We start from the raw sequence: 21,608 nt of genomic DNA, 5'->3' as shown, positions 1-21,608 counted from the left end.
ACCACTGGCTGGTCATAGCACTGGTTCCTCCTGTCTGTTTTGAGCCAGTCTCCCATGTGAGAAAATTGCAAGTTTGGAGGGTATGGAGGGCAGAAAACCTCTGTAGGCATGTATTTACTGCCATGTTTATAGCTCCTTGGGCTTTAAATACTGCATCATGTAGGCTGCTGATTTAACTGCCCGAGGACTGTTGCACAGTAGCAAATTGAGGGTGAGAATACAGGAGGGGAGCAGAGAAGGGAAAGTTAAAGCAACTCTGCCTCTTTATTAATATCTCTTCCAGGTTATAAATACTTGGAGCACTTATGTCAGGACTCTAGAAGAGGTCATTTATCTCGTGATGAAAAAAAGCCTCAAGGGTTTTTGTCTGTGGTACTGGACTGTTTCTTAGTATGGAGGTTCAGCCTTTTAAATCTGGATGGAGTTCTCCTGTGGAAGGCCACCCTCCTCCCTCAGAGTTGGAGTGAACCAATGCTGTATGCATCAAATGCATCAAGTGCCTTTGTGTCAACTCAGACAGAGTCACTGTTCATCACAACTAAACCTGCAAGCCTCTTTTTTCTTTGGAACCAGCAGCCTCTCTGGGTCCTTTGATCTCTCACAGTCCTTCTCTAGCTAGGAGAATGACAGCTTTCCTAACCCCCCCGTGAACCTCCTACACATAAACACAGTCTAGGTACAAAGGTGTCAGTAATTTTGGGCTGCAGAACCACAAACTTCCTCTTCCCAGCACCTTTGCAGCATGAGAGTTTTTGATCACTTGTGCAGAATGCAGGTGGCCACAAACATGCCAAAGAATGGTTATACCATCACTACTGTGGGTGCATCCATGGTCAGTGACTAATAGAAAAGTGATGCATCCAGTGCTGGCCTTGAAGCATGCCCTGTGTCTGTTATACTTCTTTCAGACAGCCAAGAGAGGTCTGATCTATAGGAAATTAATATAATGTCACTCTGGTGTCATTGTTGGGACGAGGTATAGAAGAATAGGGGTGTGTAGACAAAAGGTGCATTTGTAGGATTGCCTGTGATGGGTTTCAGCTTTATTTTTGACATGTTCAATCTTGAATGCTTTCCCAGAGAGGTCAGCAGACCTGGTTGGAAATTCCATGTGCATGTCTTACTGCACAGCATGTCTAAACTTGCATATTTTTCATCCATTTTCTTGGATCCCTTAAGTTATCCAGGTACCCTTTCCAGCAGTCTTGTGAACCATGGGAGTAAAGCCCTGACTGATGGATAGGCACTTAGGTGGGAAGCAGAGACCAGTGTTTCCCCTCACTTGCCCAGTGCCACTTGGCACCCTTGGCTTCAGGGCTGGGATCAGCTGGTTTGCCCTCAAATCTTTGGCCCTGGTTTCAGGCTCCTCATAAGCACAGTAAATACCACTGCAGGTTTTCAGGTGAAGTGGGACTAAAATGCATGGTACCAGAGCTGTTGGTTTTTGCTCACTGTCTTGGAGGACTGCTTTCAGCCTGGACTTTGTCTTTATTTCATGTGCCCAGGTAGTTGCATGTGTGTGGTGCAGGAAGGTGTCCACTGAACCACACAGACTGCTGTACTTACACCTGCCCAGTTCTGCAAATCTTATTCTAGATGAAAACATTTTGAAGGTGTAAATTTCTCATTGTTTGTCCACCCTGGTGGTCTTCCTGCAGTAATTCATCCCCTTGGCTTCACTAGTGCTTGCTGATGGGCTCAGTTGGCCTGTGACTGATGATCATGGGGTATTTGCAAATGGTGCCACATTGGCTCTGCTACTTCTCCTTCTCTGTTTACTTAGTTCTTGGCAGCTGGATGTTTGAATGTTTGCTTGACAAACACTTTCCCTAAGTCTCTGATTTCAGAAAGTTTAGTCTGACAAGCCCCAATGAATTATCCTGTTCCCTGTTGTCAGTGGTATCTGTCTCCCTTAACCACAATATTTTGTGTGCGCTGCAAATTCATATTTTCCCCTTGTTGCAGTCAGCATGCCGCTCCCTGTTTGGTTCAGTTACTGAGGCACTATCCCCAAGATGCTGACATCTGTATTTTACTAATCCAAAAATCCTGGGGCTACCAGGAAGCAGTAGAGATAATAACACTACATACCTGTCTAGCACCTTTCTATGAGAATCTGAAATTATCTGACTCATGTTCATCTCGTTACTGCTTGTACCAGCTGGAGTTTGCTGTTCCTGTTCTTGCAGCCTGGAAAGCTGAGACACAGGGTGGGGGTATATTTTGTCCAACAGAGGAGGCAATTTCAGAAATGTGGCATCATAACCTCCAAGACTATGAGTTTCTATCCATCTCTGTCTTGCTAATTTGCCTCCAAAAGGGAGAGAGATAGGAGTGGGGTGGTTGGTTTTGAGCAATGCTTTATTTGCAGTGATCCATGGCTGTATTAGGTGTCTCAGTAAATTCCACCCCAAAACAAAAAAGCAATTGCAATATTTCTCCAAGGTAGCTACCTTCCTTGCTCATGATCAGGGGTCCATAATGTAGTTCTCAGGAAGAAAACTATCCAAATACTGTCTCTTGTTGTCAGTTTGGTGGTTTGGAGTGATGCTGAGGGACAAGTGTTCACAGCGGGCCGGGAGAGGGTAAAGTCCTTACTGTGTTTCAGGGATGGTAATGAGACTTGTGAAAACATGTCTGCAGGTGTCTGGGTGGTCAGGCTGGGCTGTTAATCCATCCAGCTGCTGGCCTGTTTTGGACAGGGTCCAAGACCAGGTAGGACACTGCTGCTTTTCTTACAGCCTCCAAACACAGCTGAGGACCTTCCAAGCAAACCTGGGCTGGTTTATGGTTTTGGGTGGAAACCACAAGCAAACCACGTCAAATCACTGGATTCTGCCCCAAACCAGGCAGAGTGCATACGTTTCTGTTTCATTTTGCTTGGAGATAATTGGGAGAGGGAGGAAAACCTGCATGGATCCAGTGTTGATGTAAGGCCATAGGTGATCTATTCCTAAAGCCTTCCAGTGCCATTCCCATGGCTAGACCAGACAGATGAAGGCAGAATAATAAATAATACCCGGGCTAACATCTCCTGAGAGCTTGGGTTTAAGGGGAGGGATATTTTGTCTGAAACCCTTACAGAAAGGGACAGTTGGGAGGGGGATTAATGTAAATGTGGACCTTCAGCATATGTAATCTCAGCTGAGGTGATGGGGCAGTTGGGTCAGGGTTTCCTGTGCTGTGGGGCCCTGGAGCATAATGTGCAATGGAAATAGAAACCCTAAGAAAGAAAGAAAGGGGGAGAATTGCATGCCCCGGGGGGTAAAAGTGCGTTTATTTTTCACATGTTGCATCAGAACGCACTAATTTTTGCCCAGGAGGGAGGGCAAGCACATGCAAAAACAGTCCAGCTTGCTAGGAAAGGGGTGTGGAAGTGTGATGCCAAAGAGCTCAGGAAATGTGTCTGTAGGACTGTTCCCCCCTCCAGTTCCATGCAGGGCACAAGACCCTGCAGCAAGCATGTGCCAGGGCTTTGTACTGGAGTCACACTCTCCCCTTGAGCCCAGGGCACCCCGGCTCCCCAGTCTGTCCCCCTTCTCCCATTCCCTCTTCTCTCATGTGCTTTTATTCGTTCTGCAAACAGCGTATGCCAAATCCAACTTCACAGCTGGCTCTGCTCCACGTGTTTGTTTTCTATGCCTGCACGGCGCTCGCCAACTCCGCTTGCGCCACGGCTCAGAGGTGGAGGCAGCGGGGGGGGGGGGGGGGGGGGGCGGGAGAGCAGGGCTGGTGGGGAGGGAAACGGGAGCAGGCTGCTGCTTGTCAAGCCCTTATTTGTTTAAAGCTTAAGCCTGTTTGAGAGAGCCTTTTTGGAGTGAGGGGTAAGTGGCAGGGGTGGGATGCAGGGGAATGGAGAAAGTAAACTGTGTCAAGGAAAGCAAACTTTACAGCTGGAATTGCTGCTGATGCTTGTTGTGTGAAAGGCCTGGGGAGGGGCCTTCGGCTCTGATGTGGTGCTTCTGGCGTGGGTTCGAGTGTGAACGGGCAGCAGTGACAAGTGGGGAGCCAGGGGCAGGTCTGTGCTGTGCCTGGTCCTCAGGGGCGCTGCTGCTGCTTGTTAAGGCTGGCTGTGGCACTTACTGGTGTGTCCTAGGAGCTGGCTGGGGCACAGCAGGTGAGTCTCCCTTCCCAGGCTCTGAGGCAGCAGCATTTTGCCATCCTTTTGTTATGGAGCATCCCCTTGTGAACAGAGAGAAACCTTATGGCGGCCCTGCCCATCTGTGCAGGGTGACCTGAGCTCTTGCTTCATCTCCTGCCGTGTTTGGCTCACTGTCCTCAACGGGACCGTCATTTTTGGAAAGGCGTGTTTATTGTTGTGCTGATAAATGGGGCAAATCACATGCAAACACAACCTTTAAAAAAGCCTAAACAATGCAGCCCTCTCCTCTTCATCTCTGGGAAGAGGGGAAATCTGTCAGCCATCCTTAGACCCCACTGTGAGTGTGTCCCCCATGATTTTTCACCTCAGGGTGAGCCCCATGGGGTTTTGGAGCAGCATAGCAGCTGCTGATCATGGCACGAAGTAGGGCTCTGGCTCAGCCCATCTGGGTTCTGGCACTCAGCACTAATCCCTGCACCCCACCTTCAGCATTTGGCGCAAGCCAGAGCATTTTCTATGGACAGTCATTTCTGTCCCTTTGTTTTGCTAGCCTTGAGCTTCCTCTTGTGTTTTTTGGAGTAGTGACATGTCTTCTAGGGGAAAATTGTCCCAGCAGAGAGTTCTAGAGGCTTTTGACCTGCTCCCATAACGAAAATTATTATTGTTAGTGAAAAGCAATTTAGTGACAGCTATGGAGAGGAAAAACTCCCATTTATTCTCAAATTTAGGAAAGAAAAAAAAATCCCCAACTTTTAAATACCGTCTTCAAAGGACAAGAAAAATGGGCTTGTGCTCTTTTGCATCCCAGCAACAAGTCATTGCTGAAAGGAGTGCAAACTAGAAGGCAGTTTCTCTTTATGGTGGTGATGGGGATGTCTCTAAAGCCAGCCATCTGGGGATTAAACTTTGTATTGACGTTACTGGCAAGTACTTTGTCGTGTCTCTTTTGTGTGCTCTTCTGGATTTTGATGTCAACTGTGTTAAACTAGCCTTGTGCTTGTTAATGCAGTTTCTAGGCCTGCTCCCATTGAAGTCATGGCAAAGATCAGGCTGATTTTGGTGGCAGTAGAATCAAGTCCTCTGTTATAATCCAGGGGATGTGTTGTTTTAGCAGGTATTTCTCCTGTGCCACTGGCTTAGGTTTATGATAAGCTTGGCTAGTTTTTTGCTGCAGCAGTTGTAGGCACCCTTTCTCTTCAAGTACATACTGGAAGGTTCAGAGCCTAGGAAAGCTACCCAAGTCTTTGCTCTGCCAACAGGAAAATTTCCCCATGGCAGCTTGCCCCAAGGAGGGCTTAACAGTGTCACTGGCAGTTTCTGTGAACTTTTCTGGTTTGTGGTTTGGGGTTTTTTTATTCATGTATTTGTTTCACTCTATTACTGTTTCTAATTGGACATGGACAAGATTTTTCTATTGTTCCTAGACAAAGATTATTTGGATTTTAATTTTTTTTTTTTTTTTTAGTTTGGTACTTAAAGGTATCCCATGTTTAGGCATATGAAGATTTGGGCTGCTCTTAAAAAGTGTCCATAGCTGCTGTGTCTGGCTTGTGATCTATTCTGTGAACAAGAGCTTCTGAGTCTCATTTTGCAGATGGCCATAGCTGACAGACACTGAAATGTGCTTGCTCCCCGAGCACTCTTGCTGTGCTCCATGCAGATGCTGACTGGTGGGGTTTGTCCCCCACTCCTCTGTGCTTTGGTTCATGTTATACAGAAAGAGGAGTGTTTCAGCTGGTGGTTACCAGCATGAATGGATGCTGGGATATTTATTGTCTGTCCTCTTGCAAGCTTGACCCCATCACGTGACAGAAACAATAAAATAGAGATGGGTCTTTTCAGGGCAGCTCCATGTCCCACCTTTGCCATGATTTGTGGTCTTCCTTCCCATTCTTGACCACTGCTGTGGCTGCAGGGAGGCCATAGGGTGATATTAGGTAGCCTAGGGTTTGGGGTTTTTTTAGCATTGCTGCGTCATCAGTGGCAAAATGGTTGTTCTGGTCAACATCTTGATGTCCTGTAGTCAGGGAGTGAGAGTTGCCTGTGTGTGTTCCCCAAGACCTGCTGGGGAAGCAATGGAGAGTGAAAACAGCTTTGGATAAGAGCATCCTGAAAGGAGTGCAAACTAAAAGGCAGTTTCTCTTTATGGTGGTGATGGAAATGTCTCTAAATGTCCATTTTGGACATTTAGATGTCCATTTTTCCATGGAATTCTCCATGGAAAAATGCTGTTTCGCTGAGACCAGGGCATGCTGCAGAAGTCTTAAGCTTTTGTCTCAGAGCAGCAAGGAGTTTCTGGTGGAGAGCAGGAGTGGTTTTCCTGCTATTCCAAGCAGGGCACATTTAAATTAAGTGTCAGCTGGGGAGAGAGAATTGCTTGAGAGGTGATGGTGTGAGGTGAGCCCCTGCTCAGAGGAAAACAGGAAAAAGACTTGAGCCTGGATATGCATCTGGTGAGTGAGCTATGGCATTGCCATGTCATTGCCCTGAAGCAGTGGGGACAAATGCAACGTGAGGAAATCTGCCAAAATCCAACTCCTTTATTTCTTCTTTCTTGACCCTGTCATCTAAATTTAATTTTCCTGCTCTTTATTTTCTGTCACCTTTATTCCGCACTTCCCTTTAGTATCTCTGAGGGCTTTTGCCTGGCATCACTTCCCCTACATCTGCCGGGCCTGCCTTCTCTCTGACCTCTCCCTAACCCAAGAGGCAATTAGAATCTCAACATCAGATTTCAAGGTTTGGGGTTTTTTTTTGTTTGCAAAGGATGAGAAGGGAAAAACAAAAGCAGTGCCCTGAGTAATGTAAACTACCCAGAGGCACATCTGTGCCTGTGTGATGACAGCTCCTGGTGGGAACTGCCCATCGGTCCCTGCACCCTCCTCCACTGCAGCTGCTGACTGGGAGGGAACAACCTGAGGCCCAGCTCATGTTGGTGTAGGATTCAGAGTGGTGGAGCCCAGACCAGAGCCACCTGCATCAGTTGGCACTCACCACCCATCCTGTGGGTCCCACTGCATCAGTTGCCAGCAGAGCCATTCTCTGGGCTTTTCTTGTCCAGATGTACATTCTCACCTATTCCCAGCTCTCTCTATTACATGCTTTTCCTCTTTGTCCAAAGAGCAAAAAGGTATGGACAGGTAATTTTTTTTAGTGCTTGTATCAAGCATCCTAAAATAACTAACTCTTCTACCCAATGGTGTGAAGTCTAGAGGACATGGGATTGTTCTTCTGTGTTTAGTACAGCATCTGACTGCATTGACACTGATCTCCCGCTTTAGTTGTGATGGAATGATAAAGCAAGTGTTGTTTTGATGTGGCAAGAGAGATTGCTTCAGGCAAGCAATACAGTGCACTAAATCCCTTGCTTCTGAGACTGAAGGTGTGTTTTCACATCATACTGGTATCAGTGGGTGACCCCTTTCCTGCTGCCTCCTCTGAAATATTTCTTACAATGAAGATTCAGTGTTGTTCCATAGCAAAGCCTCAAAAAAGCGAGACTTTGTTGCTGCACATCAGCTGAGTTTATCGAAGTTGTGAGAAAAACTGAAAACACTCCAGAGCAAATAACTCATCACAAGTGTGTTACTACATTGATGTGGTTTTCAAGGGGATCCTGACCCTTTTTTCCTGACACCAGCCTTGGCAAGAGAGTAGGTTGAGCTGCACCTCTGTGGGGCCTTGATCTCGATAGCAGCATGATCTTGATAGCAGCAATTCTGCTGGTTCTCTGCCATTTGAAAATCAAGCTCCTGAATTCAGGGCCTGCACCCTTCTGTAAGTGCTGCAGATGTACACCCCTTTCAGGATTCCTCAGCTCCCTAAACTGGGACCTTAGCTGCGAGGCGGAAGAGTCTACAGGTGGATCAAGAATGAGAAGGATGGAGAGTGCTGAGGAAAAGTTGGTGTAAAACTGTAGTAGCTCTCCAGTTTGAGAGTGATTCTGGACTGAAAGGTTTTGATTGGAGACACAGCCTGTCCCAGCCACGGGGGCAGCCCTGGCAGCTGCTCCAGGGCCCCTTTCTCCTGGCACACACTTGGGAGAAGGAGCCAGTGAGCAGCCAGTAGTTCCAGGCTTGTTGCAGCAACAACATCTGTTTCCTAGGTGCACTTTGTTTCTGAAGAGGCTGTGCAGCACGCTCCATCTGCGCCCTTCTCTTTTTTTTCTTTTTTTTTTTTTTTTCCTCTTTGCCGCTTGTGCCGCGTTCGGGACGGCTCTTAGGGGAGGCAGGCACTTCCCGGGAGGACCCTGCGCCAGCTCCGTGCCAGCGCTGCCTGTCGGGCTCTTTGCACCCGGAGCAGTATTGTCAGCATCTTGACAGCTGGCTGGCTGCATGCTTATTAGTTACTACTTTCCTCTTGCCCTCCACCTCTCCTTCGCCTCCCTAACCACCTCCTCCCTCTCCCTTCCCCCTTCCCGTTCCTGCCCCATCGGCTGGGCAGCCCTTCGGGGAGCCCCCAGCCTCTCCAGATTAGAGCTCTCCAGGGACTTCGTCCTTTTGAAAGGAAGAAAGTAGGAGAAAAAAAGAAACCAAAACAGAAGGGGAAAAAAAAAAAAAAAAAAAAAGGAGGGGGAGAAGGAGGGGAGGAAAAAAAATTTATTAAAAAAAAAAAAAGAGAGAGAGAGAAAAGAAAGAGGGGAAACAGAAGAATGAAAACAGACCCAAGGGGCAATAGTCCCTCGAGCCATTTCACTGCATTACAATGAATATGGACTCTATTAAGCTCCGTTCTGCCTGTTAGTGTTTCCCAGGGCAACACAGCTCCCATATGGCAAGCATGCAGCAGATTAGGGTAGGCCTCCGGGCTTCATTGAGGGCCCGAGGCTTGACTGGCAGTTGAACCCCATCCTTCCCCCCCCCTCCTCACACTTGACACTGCCTGTGTTTATCTAAAGCAAAAGGGCCCGGGTGGGAGAAGGGGGCATTTGGGGGGTTATTGTCCCGGGCAATGGGAGAGGGCAGGGAGAGGGGTGGGGGGGTGATGAGGGAGGGAGGTGGGATGGAGTAGAAAAGGGGTGGGGGGGCGCAGCCCCTCATACATATTCAGGAGGTGTCTTGAATGGGCAGAGGAGAAATAAAGCAGATGGAATTCATGTTAAAGAACAGCCACAATCGCCCTCCAAAAACAAGGAGAGAAAAGCGGGCAGCCTTAAAGGAGCGTAGGGAGCAGCGTTTATCCAATTAGCAGGGTTGTCAAATTGAATTTACTCAGAATGGAGGGGGAAGCCGGGGGGGGGGGGGGGGGGGGGGTGGGTGAAAGAGGGAAATTAAGTGTCTAGGGAGCATGATATTGAAGAAAGGAGGTGGATTTTCTTTTTTTCTTACGCTTTAGCCTTGTCTTTTCAAGGACTGGAGCTGCTTTCAGGGCACGCCAAGGGGCAGCAAAAGCCAGTGTGTATACTCTTGTTTTAGCACAGGGCTCCTCTCCCGGTAACTGTGGAAAAAAGGACGTGTACCTGTGGGGCAAGGCCATCCTTGCATCCGTGGCCTGCCTGCACTACAGCTGTCCCCAGCTGACAGGTCCTACCATGCCACAGGCAGCGCCCAAGGTGAGGCTCACCCTCTGCTGTGTCACTGCTGTGGTGACACTGGGGAGCCTGTGGCAGGTGTGAGGGTGGCATTTCTTCTTCAAGAGGCCTCACGCTTGCTGGCTGATGAAATGCCAACGTGAAGGGGTTTTCTGGGTCTCAGCAAAGTCAGCCTGATCAATGCCAGCTGGAAAGTGGCGCTCAGTTCAGAGGAGCTATTGGATGGAGAGCTGCCAGAAACTGCAGGCCTTGGGTCCTCAGGGGTATGAGCAAAAGTCAGACAGGCTATGAGAAGGCTTTGCATCCTGTTGCTAAGTCAAAGCCAGCATGCCCAGTCCTCTCCCTGGTGATGATGCAGGCTGTTATGGAAAGAAACTGCTCAGGGAAGTAGCTTCATCTTGAGGAAGACAAAAAAGTTACAAAGATGTTTGCATGTTTGGTTTGTTGCTGGTATGGTTTGCATGAGCAGTTCTGTTCAAGGAAAAGAGATGTTTTCCCTGCAAGTTTAGTTTATTTTTTAAAGAGGTGTCTATTTCTCAGGACTTGCTTGAATTTAAACTGTGGTTCTTTTTAGGGTCACCCAGTTGCAGTTTTTAGGAAAACTCACTGATCTTTGGTGGTTTTGCCATGCCAGGTTTTATTCTGGATATTTTCTTTCTGAGTATGAGCATGAATTTATCCCAGGCTTTCTCTGTTGTGGCTTTTTGATGGACTCTCTGAGCTCACAAGCAACCACTGAAAGAGTCTTTTTGCTTAATTGCTTTAAAAAAGGGAGAAGGTGACCCTCTCATACAGTTAGTCAAGGGCTATGTTAAAAGAGCTAATGCACTCTGAAATCAGAAGCTCTCAGTGCTACAAGAGGGAAAAAGGGGCAAGCTTTTATCCCTTTTTCCACAAACACTGTGCTACCTCCTTGACTTCAAACATAGTGGTATAATATTGGGTTCTGCCTTTCTGCCCACTCCTGATATCAGCCTTTTCCCATTTGGGATCCTGCCACTCCTTATGGCATCTGCACACCCATCCCCATCAGCTGCCCATGATGTTCTGTGGGAGAGGAGCTTCTGTCCTGCACCAACCTGTCCTTTTCCCAAACCCTTTCAGAGAAAATGAGCCTAACTTATCTGTGTGAAATTAATACTTTGAAATGGGGACAGGGGTTCGGTAGAGGTTAATTTTGCCCTGTGGGATGTTACTGTTTGATGGGTCAGGGAGAAGCAGTCAGGGATGTCCAGATTGCTGTCCATGCCCAGGAATCCTGCAGGGACTTTGCAGCTGATCTGCTCAAAGATGTCACCTGGACAGTATTTTTAAGCTAGAGGATTATACAGTTGTACAGTGGGATTTTTCAGAGGGGATGGAAAACATTTAGCATCCAAGAACAACTTGCTTGATAGAATGGAGGTTCCAATCAGAGAGCTTTTGATTTCCAGCCCCACTTGCCACTGCTTTACTGGATAACCTTGGGCCAGGTTGGCTTCCTCTTCTAGCCCTCAGATTCCTCAATTTGTAAAACAAAGGGGTGCAGTTGGTCTTTTCTTTTTCACATTTTTTTTTCAGTGGTTTTTGCTTTAGGCAGGAAAAAACTACTGTGTTGTATTAAAAAGTAATGATTACAAGTAAAATTGGCTCATAATACTGTGTAAGACATTGCTTTTTCTGAAAAGCTGAGGTCTCAATGTATGAAACAGAGAGCTGGGAGTTTCACTGTCCCTGCTTGACCTGCTGGAAAAAGAGAGCAGCTGCAGTGAATTCTCCAGAGTCACCCAGGGTGTCCCCAGCTGGTGGCTGGACTGAAGTTGCTGCAGCCTTTCCCTCGGTGCAGAGCAGTCCTTGCCCCTTCCCACTGTTCATGCCTTGCAGGAAGAAGTTCCCAAGGTCCATCTGAATGACACAACCCCAGCCTGCTGCCATGTGCTCGGTGACTCCACACAGCTCCCGGTCTGCCTGGGCATTCCCGCAGCCTTCCCATCCATCCCTGCCTGGGATGTGTGCTGCGGGATGCTGCCCCGGAGCTGGGGCACAGGCTGGTTCCTATTTGGGAGCCTTGTAAATTACAGGCAATGTGGCAGTAACAAGGGCTGCTTGGCTGGCCCTTGTTAAGCAGGAGGGGGCTTGGGGCTGTGAGCTGCATTTCCTCAGTAAAACCTTCAGTTTCTAATCAGCAAACACCTCTCCTGCGGCCTGTGCTTAATTCAAATCCCTTTTTCCTTTCGAGATTTGTCACCCCCCCGCGCAGGCGCGGGCCTTTCTTCCCTTTTATATCTTCACCGCTGGTTTTCCTTTCTCGCTCCGCTGCCTTTGCAGTGCCGTCCGCCGCCATGGCACAGCTGGGGCTGCAGGCAGGGGCCTCGCTGGGCTTAGGTGTGTGGTGGGAAGCTGAGCCGACAGATTTTACACCCCCACCACCCCTCCTTAACTGATTAAGCTCTCGTTAATTTTGTTCTCTTAATGGCCCCTCTTTTGATTTACTGGGCTGTCTGAAAGGGACTTAGAGCTCCACCGACAGGAAATTGTTATTTTAACCTGGCAGGAAAGAATTTAAAATAAATAAACAAACAAAATTTTTTCCCCTCCCTCTCGAATCTCTTTAAATTACTTTAACTCTTTCTTTTCCTAGATAGCAATTAAGCAGGAGCTATCAGGAGTGGTGTTATAGGTGGCTGCAGAAGTGCTGGCAACCAGGGGCACTTCACAAGCTACCTGCCTTGGGGAGAGGAGGCAGCAGAGCAGGACCCTGTCATGCAGCAGTCCTGCAGCCCCTGGTTCAGCCCCTGGGTCCACCACCTCTGGGAAGTCAGCTGGGGTGTCTGGGGTCTCCTCCACTTCCCACCTCTGCCTTCTTTCCCACTGCAGTCCACTCTGGTGCTGCTGGCAGGACAGGAGGCAGATCGAAAGCTGCCTGATTAATAAAGTTCCTTGCTTTGCACTATTGCAGCCTGCTTAAGGACAGCATTTTCAAAAGAGGTCAGCTCCCATTTAGGCATCGAAGTAAGTTGGTTGCCTATTCAGGAGTGCTCAGCATGTCAAGAACTGAATGCTTTTGAAAATCTGGCTTCAATTGTAAAAGCTGAGAATTTCAAAATCTGGCCCCGGATCCTAATAGTTCTTTTGGAATTGATGTTTTCATTCATTTTCCTCATTATTTTTATGCTGGCCATTTACTTTTTGTACTTCACTCAGCTGTGAAAGAAATGGCCACATGTCCCTATTTAGAGCTTGTACTCTTGCCTGGAGGTTTGGGGAGGTACCATACATACAGTCGTTGCAACACACCTTCTCTCCTCATTCTCTGCTCAATACTGTTCAATCTGCCTAGTGCTGTGGCCAAATTTTTTGAGCTCCCTTTTTTTTCTCCCCACCTATTGCTCTTCATCTTTTCACAGACCTGGGGGCAGCCAGTTCAGTCACTGCATCCATGTGCCTGGGTGGTCCTAGCTCACGAGGGGTCTCATGCACAGTTCTGTGCCTTTGGCTTTGCCCTTCTGGCCAGAGGCTCTGTGCAACGCAGAGCTGCAGGGAGGTCTGGTTGGAATATCTTTGCCTAACCCCTTCGTCAGCCTGGGCTCCAGGGAGCAACTCCTCTCCGTCCAACATTTTTCCATCCTGCTGCCAAACCCATCCAGATAGGGGGAATGAGTCAGCTTTGCTCCATAGGCTTCCAATGCTGAGGAGCCAGACAGTAAGTCCTACCCCAAAATGTTTCTACTGCATCAGTGAAAGGCTTTCCATCTCCAGTAAACATTAGGGTGTGAGGTGTTTTTAAGCCTGAACTACCTCAAAGTCTTTTCCAGATGAGTGTAATTAGTGTGACCTTAACTTGTGCATCAGCAGTGGTGTCAACACTGCATGTTGTGGTATGGACAGACCAAGGGCACTTTTACAGCCATCATCAGTGGTGACTCCCCGTGGTGGCTGTGGCATAATGAAGGGTGCTTTGGTGGCTGTCTTACATGGAGAAATAAACTTGAGCAACTCAGATGGGTCTCCAAGTCAATGACTAAAGTATCCTGATTGACTTGGAGCTGTCAAGTCACTATGTGCTGGTTGGTGGGGGAAATTTTGACGCTCTTCTCAGGTGAGGAGAGTGAACACCAAGAAGGGTGAGGTGTGTGGGAGGGAAGTTGCTGTCTTGTCTCTTTGGCACTGGAGGTTACCCACAGGGATTTCCACATGTAGCGGGGCTGTGGCCTGCAGTAGCTGGAGTATGGCCTAGTGTTTTCTCTGGATGCCTTCAGGATATGTCCAATGTCTGAAGTCCATCCATGCTCCTGGATGCCTGGAAGCCACATTGGGCCATGCCAAGCTAGACTTAATTTATTCTGCCTCTCAGTAGGGCTTGTCATCTTAGCCTCACAGCCACTATACCCATGATCCTGTAACTCCTGTAAAGAGCTGCCTTGGGCCAGCCAGTGCACTAGATTCATACTGGCCTGCAAAGGGCCATGTAAAGATGCTCTTTGTGGCCTTTCCAAACTCCAGCAGCATGTTGCTTTACTTGGTGTTTCTTCCTTTTGAAATCACCAGCTCTGAGGAGGTTTTTCTTTCCTCTTCTCAACTTTATGTGTCTCTTCCATGACTTCTCCTTCAAGCAGAGCTCTGGGATGTGGGAGGGAGGGGGAAAGGAACAGCTTGTGAGGCTGTCAGAGGGACAGCCCAGTTTGCAGAGAGGCATGCAAGCCAGCCTGCTGGATTCTTGCTGTTACAATGTGCATCTCAGCATGCTGGCCATGGACATTGCCCTGTGCTGCACTTCTGCACCTTTGCTGTCACCAAAAGCCAAGCAAAGTAATTTGAGAGTAGCTTGGTGATATTTCCCCAAATATGTGTGGTTTCCTTGCTAGCAGTAATCAGCCTTGCCTTGAACAACTCACCAAGCATCTCAGGGGGAGTATGTGTCAGTCCTTACTTTAGGAGTTAGGAGGTTTAATTTTGGGGGTTATGCTTGAAGGAACTTGTGCCCTTTTTTGACTGAGATGGGTATGGAGAACACATGCTCAAGCAGGTGATAGCTCAAGCAGGTGATAGCTCAAGCAGTGACCATGGTGGAAATAGGAAATACCACCCTGCAGAGTCAGGTGCTCCTGAGGATGGTGATTGTGGCAAATGAGCTGTTTGCTGCAGGGGGAGCAGGCAGTGTAACTGCTCTTTGGGCTGGCTGCCATGGCTGCTTTGGGTTTGGTCTTGGGCTTCTTCCCTGTAGGCATGCCACAGGAGCAATTCTTCAGTGCCCTAAGGCTTGCAGGTCGTCTTAGTGCTGCAGCTGAAGGGAGCTCAAAATCCTATAGCTGCATTATGATGCCAGTAAGGGAAATCTCCTCTTGACTTCAGCCTATTGCCTTCGATTAAAGATGAACTCAGTCTGACATCTGAGATGTCTCTTGGGGTGACTGTTGAGGTCTTTAATCCCCCTGACCTGGCTTGTCTGCTTTAGTGTTCGTTCATGGGTCTCCAAAGCAGCTGCTGCAGTATGCAGCTCTTCACAGCAACCTGGGTTGTGACAGGTGGCCTTACATTTCTAGTTTTTTGGGGCTAGTTGACACTTTCAAGTATGAACCTGGTGGTTTGTGTAGAGTTAAAATAGGTGGTGTGTTTCAGGCAGAACAGTTAATCTGAAGGATTTTCATAGGTTGAGTCTCTTAGTTAGTTAGAGTGGACTTGTACTGCTCATTTACTTTAGTGTTCAAAATAGAATATATTCCAGACATAGCCAAGAAGTGGCAGCAACACTCAGTGGATATCTTCAGTGACGCTTTGTTGGAAATGTTTGTGTTTTGCTCCTGAAAATTGCCCGGTGTGCATCGCTGTCATTCACTGTGCCAAGTACAAAATGGGGCAGGAGACTGTGTGTCTGTGTGTGCGTGTGTACTTAGGATGGGATGTCTTGGGAGACTCCCAACTGTGCCTGCGGGAGAGCCTGGAGAAGAGAAATGCTTGCATCAGCATCTGTAGTCTCCTCAGGCCACTGGCTTGGTGAATCTGGCAGTTTAGGGATGTTGGTAGAGAAGCCAAGCAGGGTTGGGTTTCATCCATCCTGTCTCTCTTGTCATCCACAGGAATCCACTGCCACAAATCCACTGCATCCCCTGCGGCAGCTTATGGGACCCTTCCCTGGGCAGCCCAGGTCACAGCACATGGGATGGCAATGACACGTGGAAGGAAGAGGCCCATGTCCCCCATCCCTTGCCTCGTGCTTGTGGCTGCCAGCTGTTTTGCCAAACTGAGTGAGTGTCTTTTCTTACCCATTCTGGTTTGCCTCAGTGCTGTTTAGCGTAGCCATGCCTCACAGACAAAGAGGTTTCCTCTCTCTACTGTTCCCTGAGTAGCCTTGACCAAAGGTTTAGGTTCAAACCCTCTTCCAGAGGAGGATACATTTGGAGTCGAACATTTCTCTCAGGCAGTGCCAGGAAGAAATGGGCTGAGGTTCATCTCTAAAAATTAGGGTGGGTGTATGAGGACTCCAGGGGATGGTGCAACACAAGGAAAGGCCACTTGGAATGCAAATAGTACAGCACTGCAGCTTTTTCCTCTGTCCATTCTATTGCTGAGTCTCACAGAGCTTTCTTATTCCCGTTTTTTCCCTCTGTGCAGGTGAATCTCTGCAGGTCACAGTGCAACCTGCTTCTATTGTCCAAAAGCTTGGAGGCCCAGTCAGTCTGGGGTGTGTGGTGGACCCCCCTCGCGTGAACCTCACCTGGAGACTGAATGGGAAGGAGCTGGCTGGATCAGACGAGGTGCTGGGTATCCACGTGGAGCGAGGGAAGCTCATCATCATGGCTCTCAACAACCGCACCGTGGGGCGCTACCAGTGCATTGCTCGTGTGCCTGAAGGAGTCATTGCCAGTGTCCCTGCAGTGGTAACCTTAGCTAGTGAGTAGCTTTAGTTCGCCGACAGCCCCTGCCTTGCTTGGGCCATTGCTCACACATCTTGAGAGGCTCATCCATTCTTGCTTGCTCGTGCTGGCATCAAGGGATGACTCCTTTGGCATAGGCCCTTTTGTAGCATTTTTGGTCATGGACTGGATGACATGGTGTGGCCCAGTCTGACCCAAGCTATCCTTCTCCTGAGTGATAGGCTGCAGATCTGTCCTTCAGGGAGAAGGTTTTGCAAGACCAGGGAATGCCTGAGCTGTGTTTCCTGACAGTTAGGCTGCCTCCTCTGGTTCCTAACTTATTGATGGAGTTTATAGGTAGTACCTGCTGGAGCTGATGGCCCAACTGCTGCTGGGGCTGCTGCCCACACAGGGTTAGTGTGTGCTACGTTTTACTGCCTTCTTGAGACACAACTCTGAGCAAGGGACTTTGCTCCTATTCCTGAGCTTATGTGCTCCTCACTGCTGCCCTCTGGCACTGGGAGACGTGTGCATGGTCAGAGGTGTCTTAGGTGGGCAATTTTTCTTACAAGCACCTGGTTTTGGCCACATGTTGTATGTATTTGGCCAGAAGGGATTGTATCTGGATGCATGTGAGAAAGAGCAGTGGAGAACCCCACCTTCTCAGAAATCCACACAGTGTTTGGTGGAGCAAGTGTGTGCAGAGGAGGCTGCCATTGACTTGCAGTGACAGTCCCTGAGTGTAGAACGGGCTCCATCTTTCCCAGCAAAAGGGAGTTTGGGGCTAAGTCTTAAGAAAATGAAGACATGAAGATGTTTGTGCAAAGTGGGGGCTGGCTTTGCTTTAAAGCCAAGAACTTTTGGCTTGTCACTGATACATTAATCAGGAGTGAAATGTTTAGGCCAGACAGGGTGGGAGGAGGAGGAGGAGACTAGGGAAAGCAAGGAGAGAGTTGCTGAACTCTGAAGCAGGGTGGGAGGGAGTTGTCACGGGGCCGAATCTGTTGGGGGATTTGGCCTGAGCCCCATGCTGAGATTAAGTTTCGGAGAACACATTCCAGAGCAGAAAGGGGGCTGTGTATGCTGGTGGCCTGATAGAGAGAAGGAAAGGAGGAGAGAGGTGGATGGGATTACCAAGGGCATGGTTTGAATTTAGGAGAGTAGGGTGTGCACAGCTCCTCATCCTGATCATCTCCTGCTTAGCTGATCCCCTTTTCTTTTTTCACTTGCATCCCAGCCCACTACCACCAGCTCTGGTCTCCTGGGAAAAGTATGTCTGACCTATCTGACTGCTTTAGCAGTGAATGGGGGACAGGTCCTAAGGCACCAGAAGGCCCCATAATGTCCTTCAGGACAAATCAAAGCTTCTGAGTAGGGCATCAGCCTTCTCCAGGAGCCAAATTACCTTTGCCTAGTGTGTGCAAAAGAGAAGGACTTGGCCATTGCTGTGTCCCTGTTGTGGCAAACGCAATTCTGAGAGGAAGTCAGGAGCCCCACTCAGTGGAGCTCACAAAACTGGAGCCAGAGGTTGGATGATCAAGCAGCTAATCCATTGTGGAAAACCCCTGTGCTGTGCTGCACAGGTCCCTCATCCTCAGGGGTAGCTGGGGATGGCAGAGCATCCCACACACCTGGATAGCCTCGGGTGATAGAGAACACCCAGATGGGGAACATACAGCAGTCAGTGAGTGAAGAGAGAGATAGGGCATCCCAGTGAAGGTGTGGGACTGAAGGTGTGGGAGGAGAATCTTCTGGAGAGGCTCAAATAACCAGTCTCATGTTCATGAGCTGGAGTCTGCTTGCAACAGTGGTGTTGCTCTGAAAGAACAGGGAGCACCACTTGGTGGTGGAGCTGAGTTTGAAAGCTTGGTAGCAGCTGTGCCCCAGGCTTTCTATCCTGCTCCAGACCTCCTCTATAGGACCTTGCTCAGAGCTGATTCAGTGGCGACCGTGGTGCGAGGAAAGCCCCTGGCAGGTCAGCTTGCAGTTGATAAATCTCTTCCCGATAACCTTTGGGGCTGAAAGAAAACCCTGTGAAAGTCTTAGTTCCATCCAAAAATTATTTTGGGATGGCAAGGGGAAAGTGAAACTGCAATGTGTGAATGAAAGCAGTGGGGGGAAGGATGGCGATGGAAACATTTTCAAGGCTTGGTTTTATATTTGGAAGAGGACCTGGAGTCATTGGAAGAAGTGACTTGCTAGGTTTTGAGGAGTGTAGGTAAAATTGTCTGGCCAACTTTAGGCTATTTCTCCTCCTTTCTTTGGGCCTTGTTTGAAGGAAGGAGCCTGGAATGCCCCAGGCTCTGTGTGCCCAGTCCCTTGGGGCCTGCTGTGCTTTGCTGACAGTCAGCAAGCAGATAGCCATCACTGCAGTGCTGGCAGCCTCAGTGTAGCCCTGGGACTCACACCTCCTTCTCTCATCTGAGCTGATGAGAGTGATGCTGAGGCCATCTCTCTTCCCCCTGGCTCAGAGTGCTGGTTGAAACTTGCATTTAATTTCTCCTGCAGAGATAAAATAACTGTTGTATATCCAAGAGGTGGAGGGAGGAGGGATTTGCAGAAGGGAAAGATTTCACGAAGTGACAAAGGGAGCAGCCCTTCAGGCATCACTTGGGCACCATTGGGTCCAGTTAGAAATGAAGTGGAGCTCCACAGCAGTTGGAGCACCTTGGCAGCCCATGGCATATCAGTGCAGGTCACTGCAGGTCACACCTGCTGATCAGTGCTGGCCTGATTGTGGTGCACAAGATCAGCCCTGCAGGCCCCAGGGCAGCACTGCAGTCTGGGACAGCTTGTATGGATAAAACAGGAGTATCCCTGATTTTCCAAACCAGGCTTTAAGCCTTCATATGAATGAAAGCTGCAAAGAAGAAATGTTTTCTGTGTCTGATTCTCGGTGGCAAAGTTGCGATCCTGCCAGAAAGCCCTGCCCCAGCCCCTCTCCTGGGCAGGGGTGCTGTATGTAAAAGGCACAGCTGCAGTGGGCTCTGGTGGGGCTGAGTGATTCCACCATGGACTTGTACATGGTGCTGAGGGCTGGTTCTGTAACAGCTATAGGCTTGGAAGGTGAGGAGCTCTTCATGGAGCTCACAGGGGCAACTGAAGTGCAGGGCTGGAGCAAGGCTGATGAGCAGAGGTAACGAGAGCTGTGTAATTCCCAGAACTCATCTGTATGCATAGAAAATCAGGGCATCAAACACAGCAGCAAGCCTGACCTGGATAGCCATGATATTTGAACACAAAACAGAAAAATAGATGAGGGGTGCAGTAAAAAAACTCCACCTGTTCCAGTGTCCCTGTGGCCGGGGGTGTGGGATTGCAGGTACCTGTGTCTCGGGAATGCAGTGGGCAAGGGTGGCTCATTGCCCTGTTCCCTCCATCAGTGCCATGGGTGAGGTCAGTCCTCGGCCTTGTGGCAGCACGTGTGGGAAGCTGGGCCTCAGCATGTGGAGCTTTTGGGCAGTGACCTTGCACAGGGTCGGGCTGGGCATCCCCCAGGAATTTGAAGCTGCTTTCTGAAGACAGCCCCATTCATTTTCCTTCGCCAAGGCCTCTCCGCAGATACTCCCCAAAGGCAATGGCAGGAGGGAGGGAGGGAGGGAGGGAGGGAGGGAAAGAAGAGGATAGCTGCCTGTTGGAAAAGCATATGCAGAGCAGGCACAGGAGCTCTGGTCCCGGGGGCAGACTTGATGTGAGGAGGGGAGAGAAGGAAAACACAGGTGGTGTTTTGTGAACCATTGGAGCTGTGGCATGAGGACTGTGAGATGGCCCAGGGTGGGGGAGATGGGCTGGGGTGGGTATCAGTAGGCTGGAGTCCGTGGGACTGTGCCTGTCTCAGCAGGGTGGGAGGAATCTGGTGATGACAGCACCAGTGCCCAGGCTCCTGTGGTGCTGTCTGGATGGGGAGTGAGAGCTATAGCCCTAGGCTGCTCTCACAGCTGAGGGGGGAACAGTGGAAGGTGCCTGCCCCCAGGCTGGAGGACCCTATTCCTGCCTATTCCCCTTCCCTCTCTTTCCTCTTTCACTCTTCCCTATGGCAGGGAAACCTTTTACCTTGGGGCCACCATTTCATTTACTATTGCTTCTTCTCCAGATTTATTTATGGTCTCCCGTTCATTTAATCAGCTCTGTCTCGCCTGCCTCGTTGCTTGGCCCCCAGCCCTGGGACTCAGCTGGTTTCTCTCCCCAGTGACAGCAGCACAGTTGGCTGCAGGGCTGCACCCCGGCTCACCCCATCACGCCTCAGAGCCGGCTGCAGATGGACATGAGCAATGGCCTTTGGTTGCACTCCCTCCTAAACAAAAAAAGGGGGGAAAAAGCCCTCTTGTCCCAGTATGGCTGGGATTGGTAGTGCTCAGTCTGTCTGTCCGCAGCACCTCCCGGACAATGGTTGGGAGATGAGGACTTGCTTCACTGTGGTCAGGCGTGTCTTTTAAGGACAAGAACATGGGCTGGCACGCTGGGTGCTGCCATATGAGAAGGAAAACCCAGCCAGTGAGAGGGGATGTGGTTTCTCCCAGCTGCAGTGGTTGTTAGACTCCTTTGCAAATTGCATGTTAGATGTGGGGCCTGGCTGCCACTGGCTGCGCAGCTGAAGGGGCAAGTGCTGCATATCCCCCTGGCATGGATCCTGTCCTCCAGCCCTCCCTGCTGGGGGGGACATGCATGGTCCCCCCACAACTCAGAGGCAGCTTGTTTGAACTCCCCAGGACGAAGCTGGTTGTCCCAGCTTGGCACTGTGCCCTCTGTTTTGCTGTGCTGGGGCCAAATGCAACAGGATCTGTGGGGGAGCTTGTCCCATGCACAGAGGGAGACAGGGGTGACCCTGGCCACCCCTTACCACAGGTCTGGCTGACCCATTGGCCCTAAAGGATGGCTCTGCATGCCCATACCGGTGGTGAGCAGGGCAGTTGAGATTGCCTGTGGCCAAAATCCACTGGCAAGTGAACCAGTCTTGTTCTTTGTGGGGAAGTAGGAATTTAGGAGAGTAGTTTGGCAGGAAGCTCGTACACTTGGCATATGAGAAAGTAGTTTGTCCCAGTTCTGCTATTTTTCCCCTCTCCCCTGCCAGCTTCACTCTGCTTCTCCAAAGGCACCTGGTTCTTGGTCCCCCAGCCCCCTCAGGATCCCTTCCTTTCCTCTG

At 49.5% G+C, this 21,608-nt stretch overlaps 1 protein-coding gene across 2 annotated transcripts in view; it reads left to right on the top strand.

Annotated features, from left to right (window-relative positions):
• BOC (BOC cell adhesion associated, oncogene regulated) overlaps positions 1 to 21,608 on the top strand; it is a 54,884-nt gene that overhangs the window by 15,975 nt on the left and 17,301 nt on the right. For both annotated transcript variants that reach the window (XM_036391955.2, XM_036391948.2), the window contains 2 exons: positions 15,689 to 15,856; positions 16,224 to 16,502. In XM_036391955.2, coding sequence (XP_036247848.1) covers positions 15,772 to 15,856; positions 16,224 to 16,502 — 364 coding nt within the window. In that variant the 5' untranslated portion in view covers positions 15,689 to 15,771. The remainder of the gene's footprint in view (positions 1 to 15,688; positions 15,857 to 16,223; positions 16,503 to 21,608) is intronic.

This window comes from Molothrus ater, chromosome 2 (genome assembly GCF_012460135.2).
Source record: "Molothrus ater isolate BHLD 08-10-18 breed brown headed cowbird chromosome 2, BPBGC_Mater_1.1, whole genome shotgun sequence".
In the NCBI taxonomy this organism is placed as follows: domain Eukaryota; kingdom Metazoa; phylum Chordata; class Aves; order Passeriformes; family Icteridae; genus Molothrus; species Molothrus ater.
The sequence above is the reverse complement of the archived record's forward strand: the minus strand, read 5'-3'. Positions and strand labels throughout refer to the sequence as shown.